This window comes from Suricata suricatta, chromosome 12, assembly GCF_006229205.1.
Source record: "Suricata suricatta isolate VVHF042 chromosome 12, meerkat_22Aug2017_6uvM2_HiC, whole genome shotgun sequence".
Taxonomy (NCBI): Eukaryota; Metazoa; Chordata; class Mammalia; order Carnivora; family Herpestidae; genus Suricata; species Suricata suricatta.
In genome coordinates, this window is record NC_043711.1 from 68695176 (window position 1) to 68709982 (window position 14807).

The following is a 14807-nucleotide window of genomic DNA, read 5'->3' on the forward strand; positions in this document are numbered from 1 at the left end:
TTAAACTCAGTATGCATTTCAAACAGTGGGAGACATTTTTGTTTTATAATAATTTTCATTTAGATTTGCCTGTTTACTTTTTCCTTTGCATTTAATGTCCTCTACCTTTTTTTTTTCTTTCATCTTTCACTTTGTATTATTTTCTCAGTTTCTGAAGAACACCCTTTGGTATTTTGATTACTACAGATCTTGATCGTGATGAATTTACTCACTCTTGTTTATCTGAAACTATTTTTATTTCACTTTCATTTTTGAAGGATATTTTCACTGAATATAGTGTCCAAATCAGCAGATACTTCTTTTTAGCACATTACAGATCCACTGTTTCAGCCTGACATTTTTGCTGTTGAGAGGCTGCTGCTTATTAGAATTGCTTATTTGAAGGTAACCTGTTATCCCTCTTACTGTTTTTAGATTTTTCTTTTCTTTGAAATTTTTTTTCAATGTTTATTTATTTTTGAGAGAGAGAGAGAGAGAGAGAGAGAGCGAGCACAATGGGGAAGTGGCAGAGAGAGAGGCAGACACAGAATCTGAAGCAGGCTCCAGGCTCTGAGCTGTCAGCACACAGCCCACTGTGGGACTTGAACTCAGGAACAGTGAGATCATGACCTGAGCTGAAGTCAGATGCTTACCCAACTAAGCCACCCAGGATCCCCTGTTTTTAGATTTTATCTATGTCATTTTTCTTACTCTCTTTTACTTGGTGTATTTTATTATGAACTTTTATGATTTTAATTTAATTTATAGATATTCTGTGGAATTATTAAATTTAATTTAATTTATAGATATTCTGTGGAATTATTAAATCTGTATATTAGTGACTTTTATAATTTTGGAAAAATTCCTGTCCAGTTTTCTAAAAGATTACCTTTATTCCATTCTTTTACCTTCATCTTATGAAACTCTGATTAAACCTATGTTAGACCATTTCACTTTATCTTTCCTGTTTCTTAATGTTTCTTCTGGTTTTCTGCTATTTTATTTCTTTTAGCTGCATTCTGGCATTTTTCTGATCAGTCTTCCAGTTCATCAGCTCCTTTTTCTATATCATATCAGCTACCAAACATGTACATTGAGATTTTAGTTTTGAGCATTTATTTTTTTCATTTCTAGAAGTTCTGGGTTTTTTATTTGTTTTTAAAAAATCTGTACTTTCTTTATAGTAAGAACTATAGATGCTTTCATGGTTTTTTGTTCTTTTTTTATTTTTTAATGATTTTAAGTGTGCTTGTTTCATATTTCTGCCTGATAATTCTGGTATCTGATATCCTAATTGGTATTTTATTCCTTCTTGTCATTTATAGTGCCCCATCTTTTTTTGTGTGTATGTGCCTGATTATCTTTATGTACTTATGATTACCCTTGAATAATTATTTGTGTAGTTTCACCATGGCCCAGGATGAAGGTGTTTTTCTCTTGTATTATATTTTGCATTTGTTTTTGCCAATTGTGTGTGCACTATTTATGGGAAGAACACTCCTTTGTCCTTTCTTCTCATCCTACTTTCATACTCGGAACTCTCTACATCGCTTTTGATACTAGATGTATAGGTTTCTACACAAGCATTTCTTTGATACCATCTGGGTGTCCTACAGTTCAGTTCAAATCTGACTCTAACTGCAGTTAGTATAGACCACACAGGTTAGGACTGTCTTATTAGTTTACCCCCATCACCTGCCTCATTAGATGCCAATTGAAAGTCTAGGTTGTCACCTGTACTGATCAACTGGCCATAAATCAGAGGTTCCCACGAGCCCATCCCTGGGTTCAATTAATTTGTACCATTTTCCCAACATGTAGATATGTTTAGTTAGTACCTGGAAACTCTCCAAACCTTGTACATTTGGGATTTTTATGGAGATTTTATCTTCTCAACATGCTCAGTCATTAACTCTATTGACAGTCCCTCTCTCCTTCCTGGAGGATGGAGATGGAGCAGGAAGTTTCAAGCTTTTAATCATGGGTTAGTCTTTCTGGTGAATAGTCTTTGTCCTGATGCTAGTGAGGAGCCCACTAAGAATTGCCTCATTAGAACAAAAGACATTCATATCACCCAGGGATCCCAAGGGATTTAGGAGCTCTGTATCAGAAACTAGGGCCAAAACCCAAATATTAGTGCTAAAGATGGTCCTAGTGCTCCTATAATTTAGGAAATTACAAGAGTTTTAAGAGATCTGTTCCAGGAATTAAGGTCAGAAACCAATATATATTTTCTGTTATTTTACACACCATGAATAAGAATTTACTTAAACTTAGTCCAAAGCTTAACATTCCCTGACCCACCCAGACTGCATATTTGCAAGTCTGTTGAAGGGCTCCAGTCAACCCCAAACTTCTTAGGTGTTGTTTTTCTCTTTCTGATTCCTCTTATCACTCTCCTCATCCTCCTCCTTATTTTTTTTTTACCCTTGATCTAAGACAGTCTTGCCTGAATGTACTTCATGTAGGGATAGATAGTAGGGGCAGACTTATATAGTTCTGAATCATCTCTACTATGAGAACACTAGCCCTTTGAATACCTAGCTTATTGTGGAAAGTGTCTCTTATGAAACTTCTACCTTTAATGGGCTCTGGGCTTGATTTATATCTCTCCTTGACACCTTTTAACCAAACTCATGTGTGCTCATGTTGGCAAATGCTCACAGTGCCAAGAATAATAGCATTAGTCCTCAGTTTACCCCCAGAATTTAGCTTTGTACTTTTTATAAGTTTTTAAATATGTTTTTAAGGTGATGTGTTTTCATATTTTATCCAACATTTTTAGTAAATTCAGTAGAGAATTACTCTGAATAATTTGAGTCTGCCATTATCAGAAAACTTTGATAATCTCTTTAGCATTATATTGTAGTTCATAATTACTGTCTTTAAAAAAATTTTTTAAAGCAATCTTTACATCTAACATGAGGCTTGAACTTACAACCTTGAGATCAAGAGTTGCATTCTGTGCTTACGGAGCCAGCCAGGCACTCCAATAATACTTTTTCTTCTATCAACTGAATCTAATTGGCTGTTGAAGTCTGTATGTTAAGTTTAAAATTTTTAATTTTTAATTTTTAGAAGCTCCATTTGTTCTTCTTTAAGTCTGCCTGGTCATTGTATCATTCCCCCCCTCCCCCTCTATAATTTCAACATCTTTTTGTAAATTTCTTTGAGCATAAACATGTTTTGTATTCTGTATCTGATTATTCCATTATCTGAGGCTTTTTAGGTCAAAGTATGTTTTTGTATATTTGGCCAACTTAAAAAAAACTATTATTTTTTTATTTTAGAGAGAGAGAGAGAGCATTTGAATGGGGGTGAGGGCCAGAGGGTGAGAGAGAGAGAGAATCCCAAGTAGGATCCATGCTGAATATGGAGCATAACGTGCTCCATCCCATGACCCTGGGATTGTGACCTGGGATAGGACACTCAACTCACTGAGCCACTCAGGTGCCTCTTACTTGGCTGACTTTTATTATTTTATTTTTGGTGGTTCATTTCTCATATATTTTATGAAAAAAATTTTTTTTAAACTGTGGGCTCATGTTAATTGGAACCTGGGAATTTTCTAAGGTTGGTAAGTTAAGGTATGTTTTTCCAGGGAGTATTTGCATTTGTGTTTCATGGGTTTTTGAAGCACTGCAACATCAAGATTGTGTGTGTGTGTGTGTGTGTGTGTGTGTATGTGTGTGTGTGTTTTCAGACCACACAGATAATATGAATTCTCCTCTACACTTGTCAGTGTACTTTTTGGTCCTCAATTTCCTAGTGAGACATTTCCCCCTTTACATGTATAGTCACACCTGAGACTTGCAAGTTTCCTGTTTCTTTGTGTATAGTGGCCCTTTCTAGTTTTCCCTTTTACTATGCATATTACTTTGAGATTCCTTACTTAATTTTTTGTCAGAAATCCTGAGATGTTTTCTCATGCTGCATTGTCCCCATATTTCATCTCATCATTTATGCACAGAGACCTTCAAAACCAAAGTTGGTAGTAGCATGCATTAGCAGATACCTCTGGGTACCATATACCTTCAGGACTCTTCTTTTCTTTCTGTATTTGACCTTTTTCTTGAGGTTTTAACCTCTTTCTAAAGTTATTTCTTTTATTCTCCCACTACTTCAGTATACATTGGAAAAAAATTTAAAACCCTTTATTCACTATTCTTAAGGATTTTATTCTGAGAACGCTCTTCAGGATATCTCAATACCCCATTGCCCTAATATTTCTAAAATGTTATTTTTAATGTTTCTTTTATAGGATTCAGTTTAGCTGCATTTAAAAGAAACAAGAGGAAACTAGAGCTGGCAGAAAGGGTGGAAACAGATTTCATTCAACTAAAGAAAAGAAGACAATCAAGTGAAAAGGTCAGGAGCCGTTTGAAGTATTAATCATTAATGTATCATAATGGTATCTATAAATCTGCATTTAGACATATAAGCTTTAGAATAGTACTTTCCAGTAGAAACACAATGCATGCCACATATGTACTTTTAAGTTCTCCAGCAGCTACATTAAAAAAAGTAAAAAGAAATAGGTGAGATTAATTTTAATAATTATTTTGTTTAAACCATTGAGTCCAAAATATCTCTTAAAAAAATGTAACCAATGAAAAAATTAGTGAGCTCTTGAACTTTCTTTTTTCGTTTTTATATTAAGTCTTCAAAACCAGGGCATATTTTATATGTATAGCACATCTCAATTATGATACTAAGTTTTCATTGGAAATATTTGGTTTCTACTTCTCTTTCATAACATTAACAGTTGAAAAACTAGATTTACATAACTGGTATTCCAAACATACTTAAAACTTTCCAATAATTGAATGAATATATTTTAACATTAAAATTAACATTTAATAAAATTAAAAATTCAGTTTCCCAATGCTCTTGTCACATTTTACGTGCTCAGTTAGCTCCATGTGGCCCATGACCACTGTTCTGGTTCTTGCAGCTCTATCTAGTGATTCTTAATGTGGCTGTTAAGTGGGCAGAGTGCCTTTTAAGGAAATGTATGTATTGGATTCATGTAGATTTTTTACATTCTAATTACATGTTTCTGTTTTTTATTCTGTTTTGTTTGCATTTCATGCGTTAGTGTGCCATCATGAGTCTATTTGTTGCATTTCTTAGGTGTCTTGATGGGTAGAAAGCAGTTGTAAACCACAACATTTTTGCTTAGCCTGTGGCTTGGGGGTTGGTTAACACACAATTCATGTTGGCTGTCTCACATTACAGTTATTTGATGTGCTTTGACATCTCATTAATGTTTTTATTGATTATTCCTTCTGTATTTGCTCAGATACTGGTTTATGTTCTCTGCCATAGTTTTATTTTATTTATTCTACATTAAGCATAATAAATTATCTTTCATAGTGATATATATTTTTCCAGTATGTAGCCACAAGGAATCAAACATTTTGACCCAAACCGTCTCATATTTCTTTAGAGAAGAATAGGAAATTAAGAGGTGAATAAACAAATTAGTAAGTTGATCTTGGTGAAAAGGGATAGTAGTGTGTTTCCATTTCTTGGGTTATCTGAGTGAGCAAATTTAAGAACTTAAAACCTTTGACCTTCTAAAACACTGTGATAAAAATTTCACACAGGGAGCAATTTAATCACTTTTATAAATGTGTATGCCCATGGAAACCATACGCCTGGCAAGATGTAGAACATGTCTAGTTCTTTTGTACTTCCTTTTGGCCATTCTCCACCGTGTGTAGGCAACCACTGCTATGATTTTTCTCACCATAGATGTTTTGTATTGTTCTTAAATTATATATAATTGGAATCATACAAAAGGTACTGTTCTCTGTTTGGTTGCTTTCACAAAGTGTTTTTGAGAAATTTATCACTGGCTCATTTTTTTAATTTACTAATTAATATTCTGTAGTATGAATGTACTGTAATTTGTTTCTCCATTCTCCTGTTGATGGGCTTTTGGTTTCCAGATTTTAGCTATTCTGAATAAAGCTGCTCTAAACATTCTTATACAGATTTTTTCCTTTGTTTTTAGACATTAGTATAGTATTTTTATGCAGAGAAGTATGAGTTGAGAATATATTTAGCTGGTCTTATTTAATTTTTTATATAATAATGAAACTATGTTTTAGTGGGTAGGAACAGAAATATATAAGCATACAATTAGGTAAGATAGTTACTATGTTTGGTAAATGTTATGAAGGGACCCCCTCCCCCCCTCAAGAGTATGTGATACAGAGCGACTTGGATGTGAGAGACACGAGATAGTCTCAAAGGAAGACTCCTTTAGAGTGATCAGAGACCTGTCTGAAGATAGAACATGTGAAAAACCAGAAGTGAGTTTTATGAAGAGTTAGTGGAACTCTTTCGAGGCAGAATGAATTGCATGTACAAGGGTCCTGGTGGAGAGTTAGCATATTGGAGGAATGGAGATGAAGGTCATTGTGCCTAAAACAGAGTGAACGAGGAGAATGGTATGAAACAAGCTGGGGAGGTAGCTAGGTGCTGGCTCCACTATGCTCTGCCTGATCATGGCAAGGACTGAACAGTTTTATGTCATGAACAATGAGTAAACATTGAAACATTAAAAGCAGAGAAGCGATGCTGTCTCACTCACATTTTACAAGGTTCTCTTGTAAGCGAATAGAAGTGAGGAGACTAGGAAGTTATTATAGTTGGGAGATGTTGACGGTGTAGACTGTGGGTGATAGGGATGAAATTGGAGAGAAAGTGAGTATGTCAGTGATATATTCTGAGAGTTCCTAGAAAGACAGGCATGATTTCAGTCTTAGATATTGGTAAGGAAGAGAGAAGAATTAAAAGTTTTAGCTTTAGCAATTTTGCCATTTACTGAGGCGAGGAGGGCTGGAGAAGGTATAGTTTCATGACGATAACGGTGGGATATGGAAATTTGGCCCATATCCCCTTAATGGACTCAGATTAACCAATACTTTCATTTTCACCATAAAACATATTTCCTGATGCCAATAGCACCGTAAACACACTACCTAAAGCATTAGCTTAAAAGCCCTAAATACCACCTTTTAGTGTGCCATGCTCCTCTGCTAGTTTCAGTTGAATTATATGCCACCAAGAGCCTCATTATGCTTGTTTTTTATCACTGTAATTACATAATTCGTTAAGTCTCCTGTAAACTGATGAATAATTAAAAAGAGAGTTGTGGGTTTGAAAACTAAGATTGCTGTTTGAGAACTAAATTGAAAAAAAAAGTTGATTTATAAAAAATTGCTCTAGAATTAAGTATGGGCAACACAACTATAAAATATTGAGAAAATCATAAAAATCTTAAAAGCATTCTACATTCAGAGTGTATTGTTAGTGTCTTTATGTTCTTGTTCTATTTTATGTAAAATGAAATTTGAAATCTTAGGACAATTCATTGTATTATAGTTTATGTAAGAAAGATATGGAACATTTGTTGTGGGACTGCATTCAAGGAAAAGGCTTTGGCCTTATATAAAAAATTGGATAATGAATGAACCTTTGTGTTTTAAATAAAAAGAAAATGTTTGTCATGCATATTTTGTTTTTAAATGATTCTCTACTTTATCCAGAGAATATTCAACTTTTGAAAACTTTAACCAACTATTCATCATACTGGTTAGGAAGATTTTCAGTAGAAATCTTGATATAGTAGGAGGAAAGATTAATTGTGGAGTTGAGTTATGTGCATCTGAAGCTTATGGGCAGATCAGGAGAGAGATTCCCACCTGGAAATTATTGGCATCAAAAGGAATATAAATATATGTGACTAGATAAGCTCACTAAGAGATTAGAGAAGATAGAGGTCTGAAAACTAAATCTTGGACCAGTTCAACATCTGCAAGCTGGAAAGAGAAAGCCCTAGCAAAACAGAAAGAACATGCAGGAAGTGAGACAGGTGTATCACTAGGAGAATGTCTAGTTAGCCAAGAGAGGAGAGCAGTTCAAAGTCAGTCATTACCTAGGTCAAGCACTGCTGCAAAAAGAGCTAATGGGAATGGAGGGCTGGCCATTGGAGGCTTTGGGCCCAGATAAGGACAGTTTCTGTGTCATAGTGAGTTGTGGACCACTGTGGTATGGATTGATCAGGGAGAAGGGTGCTTTTGAGAAGTTTTACCATGGAGTAGTAAGAGGGAGGTATGAGGTCAAGAGACTGTACCATTGTCAGTTATGGTCTATAAATTCAATGAGTAATTTAACATACAAAGGTAGTGGTGGATGGGAGAGGCTGAATTCAAACATGATTCCGATAGAATATTTTAGTTATATTAAATGACAGGAAAATGTTTTTTTAATGTTTGTTTGTTTAGAGTGAGAGTGCACATGAGCCAGGGAGGGGCAGAGAGGGAAAGAGAGAATCTCAAGAGAATCTCCATGTCCAGCATGGAGCCTGATGTGGGCTCGATATCATGACCACAAAATCACAACCTGAGCCAATATTGAGTTGGACATGTAACTGACTGAGCCACTCAGGTGCCCCAGGAAAATATTTTTAATATTAAGAATATATGATCATTAATGCATACAAAGTTTTGTGCTTGACACTGGCCTACAGAAATGACTAGGATCCAAGGGCCTGCCATTAGGGAGAGATGCTGGCCAGAGGCTTTGTTTTAAAAGATGTTTGCTACATAACCTTGGTAGGCCTCGTCTCTAATAGTAAATGTAAGAAAACATTCTCATAGAAAAGACCACTAGGTAAGGAGCCATTGGGGCAGAAAATTATAAATTTTAAGAGGAAGTATAGTAATTTTTTAGAGATATGACAGGAAAGGACAAATAGCTGTTTTCTAAATCAGCCTGTATGTAGTTTATTTTTCCTTATCCTGTATGTGTAGTTTCAGCATAGTTTTGGCTGGCCAGCATTGACTGTTGTCAGTGAACATAGTACTAAACTACTGTTTGTTGTGGGTATTTAATATAACCTATAAGTTGGGTATATAAATATAATAAAGAGAAGAGTGGTAATTTTCCTAATGGTATTTTTTGTTATCCAGTGTTGAAGGAAATAAGTATTATCTTGAAGAGTATATGGTAGAAAAAGTCAATATTTTTAATTCTGGAAGTAAAGTAAATAGACCTTTTGTTGCATTGATATTTCTTGTTTTTCTTTAAAAATATAATTGATTGTACAGATATTACCACAATACCAACAGAAATAAAAAGTAAAGCAAAAAAAATTTAATCGTTTTCTATCTCACTAAATTGTAGTGTTTTTATTTTTCCCAGTCTTTGATCATTTACATTTACATTTGACTTAGTTTAAAACAAGAATGGTTAATCAATCCATGGAATGTTTTTGGCGGCAAACAATAGAAAATCTGACCGTGGTTAGGATATGCATGTTTGTCTTCCTGCTCCCTGGCTTTCAGCCATATAATAAAAAGTTTGGAGGTGGTTGGTTGCTGGCATTAGCTCAGGTTTCCAGTAATGCTAGAGCCAACATATCTGGGATTCTTTTAGGTCTTTCTCTCATGCCTTTTACTTTATGGATGTAATATGGCTCCTACAATTTTAGATGTCACATCTGCATTCAAGGTGAGAAGAGAGATGATGGGGGTTGGGAAGACTGTTGCCAGATGAATCTGTTATTTTTTAAATCTGGGATGCAAGAGTTTTCCAGAGTCTCCCTATAGACTTCCCCTTAGTTATTTTGGGGGGAGTAGTAGAGAAGGAGCACAATTTGGTCACTTGGTTGTTCTTGGCTAAAGGAGAACTTAGAAAGTTGAGTGGGTCATCCTAACGACTGACTGTCTTTCACATAGCTCCTGGCTTGCTGCTGGACACTTTGTTTTCTCAAATAAAATAGTGGTTTTATTGTCAAAGGAGGGGGAGGAGAGTGGTTATTAGGTGAGCAGTTTATAGCATATGGCATAAGGGGAGAAAGTTTATATCATTTCCTTTTCCACAATTAACATGTCCCTTCCTACTATAAACATACTGGGTTAAACAGCTGATCTACACATAAATCAGACAAAAACATATTTTGTCTTGACTTTCAGGTTATATAGATTTTAAGATACAATATTAAAACATGAGGAATATAAATTCTTAGTAATTCTCCTTTCTTGATAATTGGCATCTCTGTTTCATCCTTGTTTTTTTTTTTTTTAAATAACTTAGAAGGAAGACAGGCTGGAGAGGGAAAAAATTTGCAGTTAAATCTGTAGTATTGTATAATATAAAAATAGTAATTGTTTACTCTCTGTTCCACTCCCTTCCACTCCCAGCCCTTCCAGCCTTTTCTTTTATCCACTTCTTTCCCTAATGGTATATAGACAGTTCACACTTGGTGCATAATAGTGCTGGACCATAAAAATGAACAAGGTAGAACTGTTGCAAAGGGGTCTTAATGGCCAACAATTACACTTGTTCCATGACCTTTAAACATTTTTGACCACACATTCAAAACTCTTTTACTGTTGGTTATAAATGTATAGAGAAATGATTAAGGCAAAAAAAACCTAATACTTATTTAGTATACTAATTTGAAACATTAGAGGCATTAATTAGAGTGTTTTATTTCTGTGTTGAAAAAAAACTTTTCAAGAGGAGTTTGACCAGCGCTTGCCTTCTTGTCATGTAACTTATGGGATGAGCATCTTTTTATGTCATGGTGAGCTGTCAAACTCCTTTTTAGTTTTGGATCAGCTTTTAACACTTTATCTTTTGCTCTTTCCATGTTGCAAAATACCTCTCAGAGTTTGTTTCCTTCCTGGTTCCTCCCTGTCTCCCTCCCTCTGTTCCTTCTTCTCTACTTTCTCTTTTGGGTTCAATTTATTTCTTTATTTATTTAAGTATAGTTGACATACAATAGTATAGTAGTTTCAGATTGTACAGCATAATGATTTGGCAATTTTATACATTACTCAGTGTTTACCATGATAAGTGTAGTCATTGTCTGTCATCATAGGACATTATTACAATATTATTGAATATATTCCCTATGCTATACTTTTTTTCCGTGGCTTATTTATTTTATAACTGAAAGTATGTACATCTTAATCCCTTTCGTCTATTTTGCCCCTTCCCTCTGGCAACTGCCAGTTTGTTCTCTGTATTTATGGGTCTGTTTCTGGTTTGGTTGTTTGTTTGTTCATTTGTTTTGGTTTTTATGTTCCACATAGAAGTGAAGTAATATGTATTTGTCTTTCTCTTGGAATCTCTTTAATGTCAAGTTTTTTTTGCCAGTGTACTTCCTCTAGGACATCTTTGTCCATTATATCACAACGACATTTCTTATTTATGTTGATAAATTTGTCTTCACTAAGTTCCTCTGACTGTAGAACGAAGAGTCTCTTGAGTGTGTCAGAGTCACACGTACCCACGATCAGCTATTTCTTCCATGACTTCATTTATTTTTGGTTAGAATTTTACTTATAGCATTATCACTTTTCATTTCTTTGCTTTGGTTTCATCTTTGCTGGTCAGTTCCTTCTTTTGGTGACCATTTTTTGGTACAATGCCAAATGAATTTATCACTAGGAGACAAGGAAGCATCACAGCTACACACTCTGCTCTCTGTGCACAGTGACCCATCACTGACAGACTTTGAAGAAAGTGCATAATTGATTACTGATCATGATGAGCCTCTGATGTTTACAAAGTGACCTATGAACTGAAAAACTAACAATGAAACTGTTCATAGTTAATATACCATGGTAACTGAAATTTGAACCATGTTGTTGAGTGACTGGTACTGTTTAAACTGTGGTAACTGAAATTGGTACTAGGCAAAGTGAGGACCGTTTTTCTGTGAAGGAACCTGAACTGTTTGCCATGTGGAGTTTTCTTCAGTATGAGTTTTGCCGATCACATATTCATGGTGCTTTTCTGTCCTTTCTGATTCCTGCATACTGGCATCTAGATATCCCTTGGTATTATTGTCTTGAAGTCTCATTGTTAGAGTATGTATCAATAATTCTTGTGGTAGGTGTGATGAAGCGATGACATGTTTTAAATTTATTTTTTGCTTTGTTTTGATACAAAAAGGAAAAAAAGGTAGTTAGCAATAATCTTTATCATGTTTGAGAAAGAAAACCTTTCTTTTGGCCAATGGCTGTAATTGGCTCATGCCCCAGGACTGATTGAGTTGCTACAAAGAGGAGATGCTCGCATTGGGAAAACAAACAGACTCAATGTACACCATAATTTAGATTTCATAAATATCAGTTTCAAACAGTTAGCCCTGGAAATTACTAGAAGGGACTCTTTTATTCTTAGAGTATTAAAAGAAGTTGGGGGTATTGTTTGATCTCAATATATTTGATGTTTCAAGCCTTTTTTTTCCCTCTTCATTTTTCACAAGCATATTGTTAGAATAGTTTCCATGTCTTTTTCTTTAATAACAGATTTTACAGTTGAATGTACATAGAATTCTTTGCCTCCTCCCACCACTTTTACAAAGTAATTTAAGTTTTCAATTAATTTCTTTGGTTTTTAGGTAAAGCAGTGCTTTCATAGGGTAGTGAGATGAAAGATAATCAGATCTTTTCCATTTTGTGAATATCTTTCAATCTCCAATTTCTAACAAGTTGAGAAATTGGAGATTGAAAGTTGCAATGCTTTCTACAATGTTGTGTGTTCAAAACCACTCTAAAGAGATGCTACAACTTTTAATTTTGTGTTCTTTAGCCACCACATAGGGACATCAAATTGGCCACATGTTTCAGAAAGGAAATGTTGGGCCTTGCTTTGTGTGCTTCATATAAATATATTCTATTCTTTTGAAGTATATTGTGGGTAACATTTTTCTCTTTTATCCACCATCTTGAAATTATTATGTAAACGCTTAACTGTATCATACTAAATCACTGTATTTTTTGGGTGAGAGGTAGGTTAAGATCAAAGAAAATAAATGCACAAAAAACAACATATTTTCTTCAGATTGTTCTATTTGTCCTTGTGTCCATGTCCATGCATAATGTGTACAGGGAAAGGTGTAATTAGTTTTTTATAGATATTTACTTGATCTGGAGTTTTGTTGTGTTTCTTAAGAAGATGGTTAATACATAGGTATGAGTAAACAGAAGAAACTTCTTTGAATTTTCTTTACATAAAGAAATACATTTATATATTAAAGCTTTTCATAAAATTGAAAATTCATTCTGTGATTACTTCTGTTCGAAATTATTCCTTTGAGTTGTGTTATATCAAAAATGACATTTGCGTCACCTACGACTATCTCGATTACTGTATAAGCCTACAGATTTACATGTAAATCAGATATGCCAATAACTTAATTAAATGTATTATATTTAATTAGATTGCCACCACCTCATGCATTTATGTAGCTTATGAAGCCTGGTAATCACCATTCCTTTGCGATATAACTTGATAGGAATTCTTTAAAGGTCTGTAGTTTGTTATACTTTATGTCAATTAATCAGTTATTTAAATTCAGATCTTTCAATCCTTGGTAACTGGAAAGTTGCAGTATTTTTTTTCCCCCTGTGTCAGGAAAAGTTTCTTAGTTCTCATACAAAGATTCAATAGCTAGTAGGTTGGGTTTCTTACCAAGTCTACCTTGAATTCATGCCAAGGTATGCCTTAAATCTATACTGAGTCTTAAAATTATAAGTGAGATAAGATTGAGCCAAGGAGACATTGTTAACAAATCTTAACTGCTCCTTTTATTTTGTAATGAAAGTAACTTGGTTTTCCAGGGGACTTGTAAATTGGCATCAGATATTGTCAGCCTTGTACATCCTCCCTCAATTTTTAGTATTCAACAGTTCTGTAGAATCTTCTTTAAATTTTAGTGTTTAACAGAATTAGGACAGAGAAAAAAGAGCATTCCTTCATTCACTGGAATAGTCCCAGCTGATCTTGTATATAATGTAGAAATTACCATTTTGTAGCTTTCCTGATAGGAAATACCTTCAGTGAATGGAATTTCACTGGGGCTACCGACAGAAGTCTTCCTATCTGGGAACTGACTCAGACCATGGTGTTAAAGAGCGTCAGATTCTAAGTCAGATCTTTTAAATATGTCCTCATATGATATCATGAGGCACTAATGACCTGGGTTGACCCATTACAGACATAGTAATGCTGGCACATGTACAGCTAGTTAGACCAGGAGAATGAACCAAGACAAGTGCATGTATACACATGTGCACACACACACGGAGCAAGGGTATTTTAGAGTCAGAAGACAAGAACAAGTGATTAATTAGGTTGAAGGAAAATGATCTGAGTTTTTAAAGGCTTGATTGAGCTAATTCTCTTATAGCAACCCTTCTCTAATCTTGTGATCTATTTATCAGAAGATTTTGATAAATAGGTAGTTGCTGGGAACTATTTAGAATTCAGGAGGCTGGGATTACTTGAATGGAGGGAGAAGGGTAGGCTGAGAGATGGAGCATAGTGGATCGTGGGTTCTAGTTTAGGTCTGTCATTGACTGGTCCTGACTCTCTAAGGCTTTAGTTTTCTCAGCAGTAAAGTCATCATCATGCTGGATGAGGTGATCACTGTGGTTCTTTCCAGCTTGATAATTTTCTGATGTATTTTTAGTAGCAATGTGGAGTTTGTCCAAACCCCCTTTCTGGATCCTCTCATTAAGAGATTCTTTTTTCTAGTGTATTCTAAACCTGGCAAATGAGGAGTTTTACAGCTATAGATTCTTAGGCTCTACTCTCTGTATACTGAATCAAAATCTGCAGGGATGGATAAGTTATTGGGCCGGCTTTTGAAAATTATTTCTATGTTCTTCTTAATATGTTACAGTGGGTCTAGAGAAACACCTGTGTAGTAATGATTGTTTAAATAAACACAGAACATTCTAGAGGAATTAGGAATTATATAATTGCATTTGGTTAATAACCTCATGTGCACGGTC

General features: G+C 34.8%; 1 protein-coding gene across 5 annotated transcripts in view; it reads left to right on the forward strand.

The window, feature by feature from the left end:
* The window catches only part of TASP1 (taspase 1), a 273497-nt gene that overhangs the window by 77732 nt on the left and 180958 nt on the right, over positions 1 to 14807 (forward strand). For all 5 annotated transcript variants that reach the window (XR_003900840.1, XM_029916663.1, XM_029916662.1 and 2 more), the window contains exon 8: positions 4241 to 4347. Coding sequence is in view for 4 of the 5 variants with exons in the window: in XM_029916663.1 (XP_029772523.1) it covers positions 4241 to 4347 (107 nt within the window). In the remaining variant the exon portion in view is untranslated. The remainder of the gene's footprint in view (positions 1 to 4240; positions 4348 to 14807) is intronic.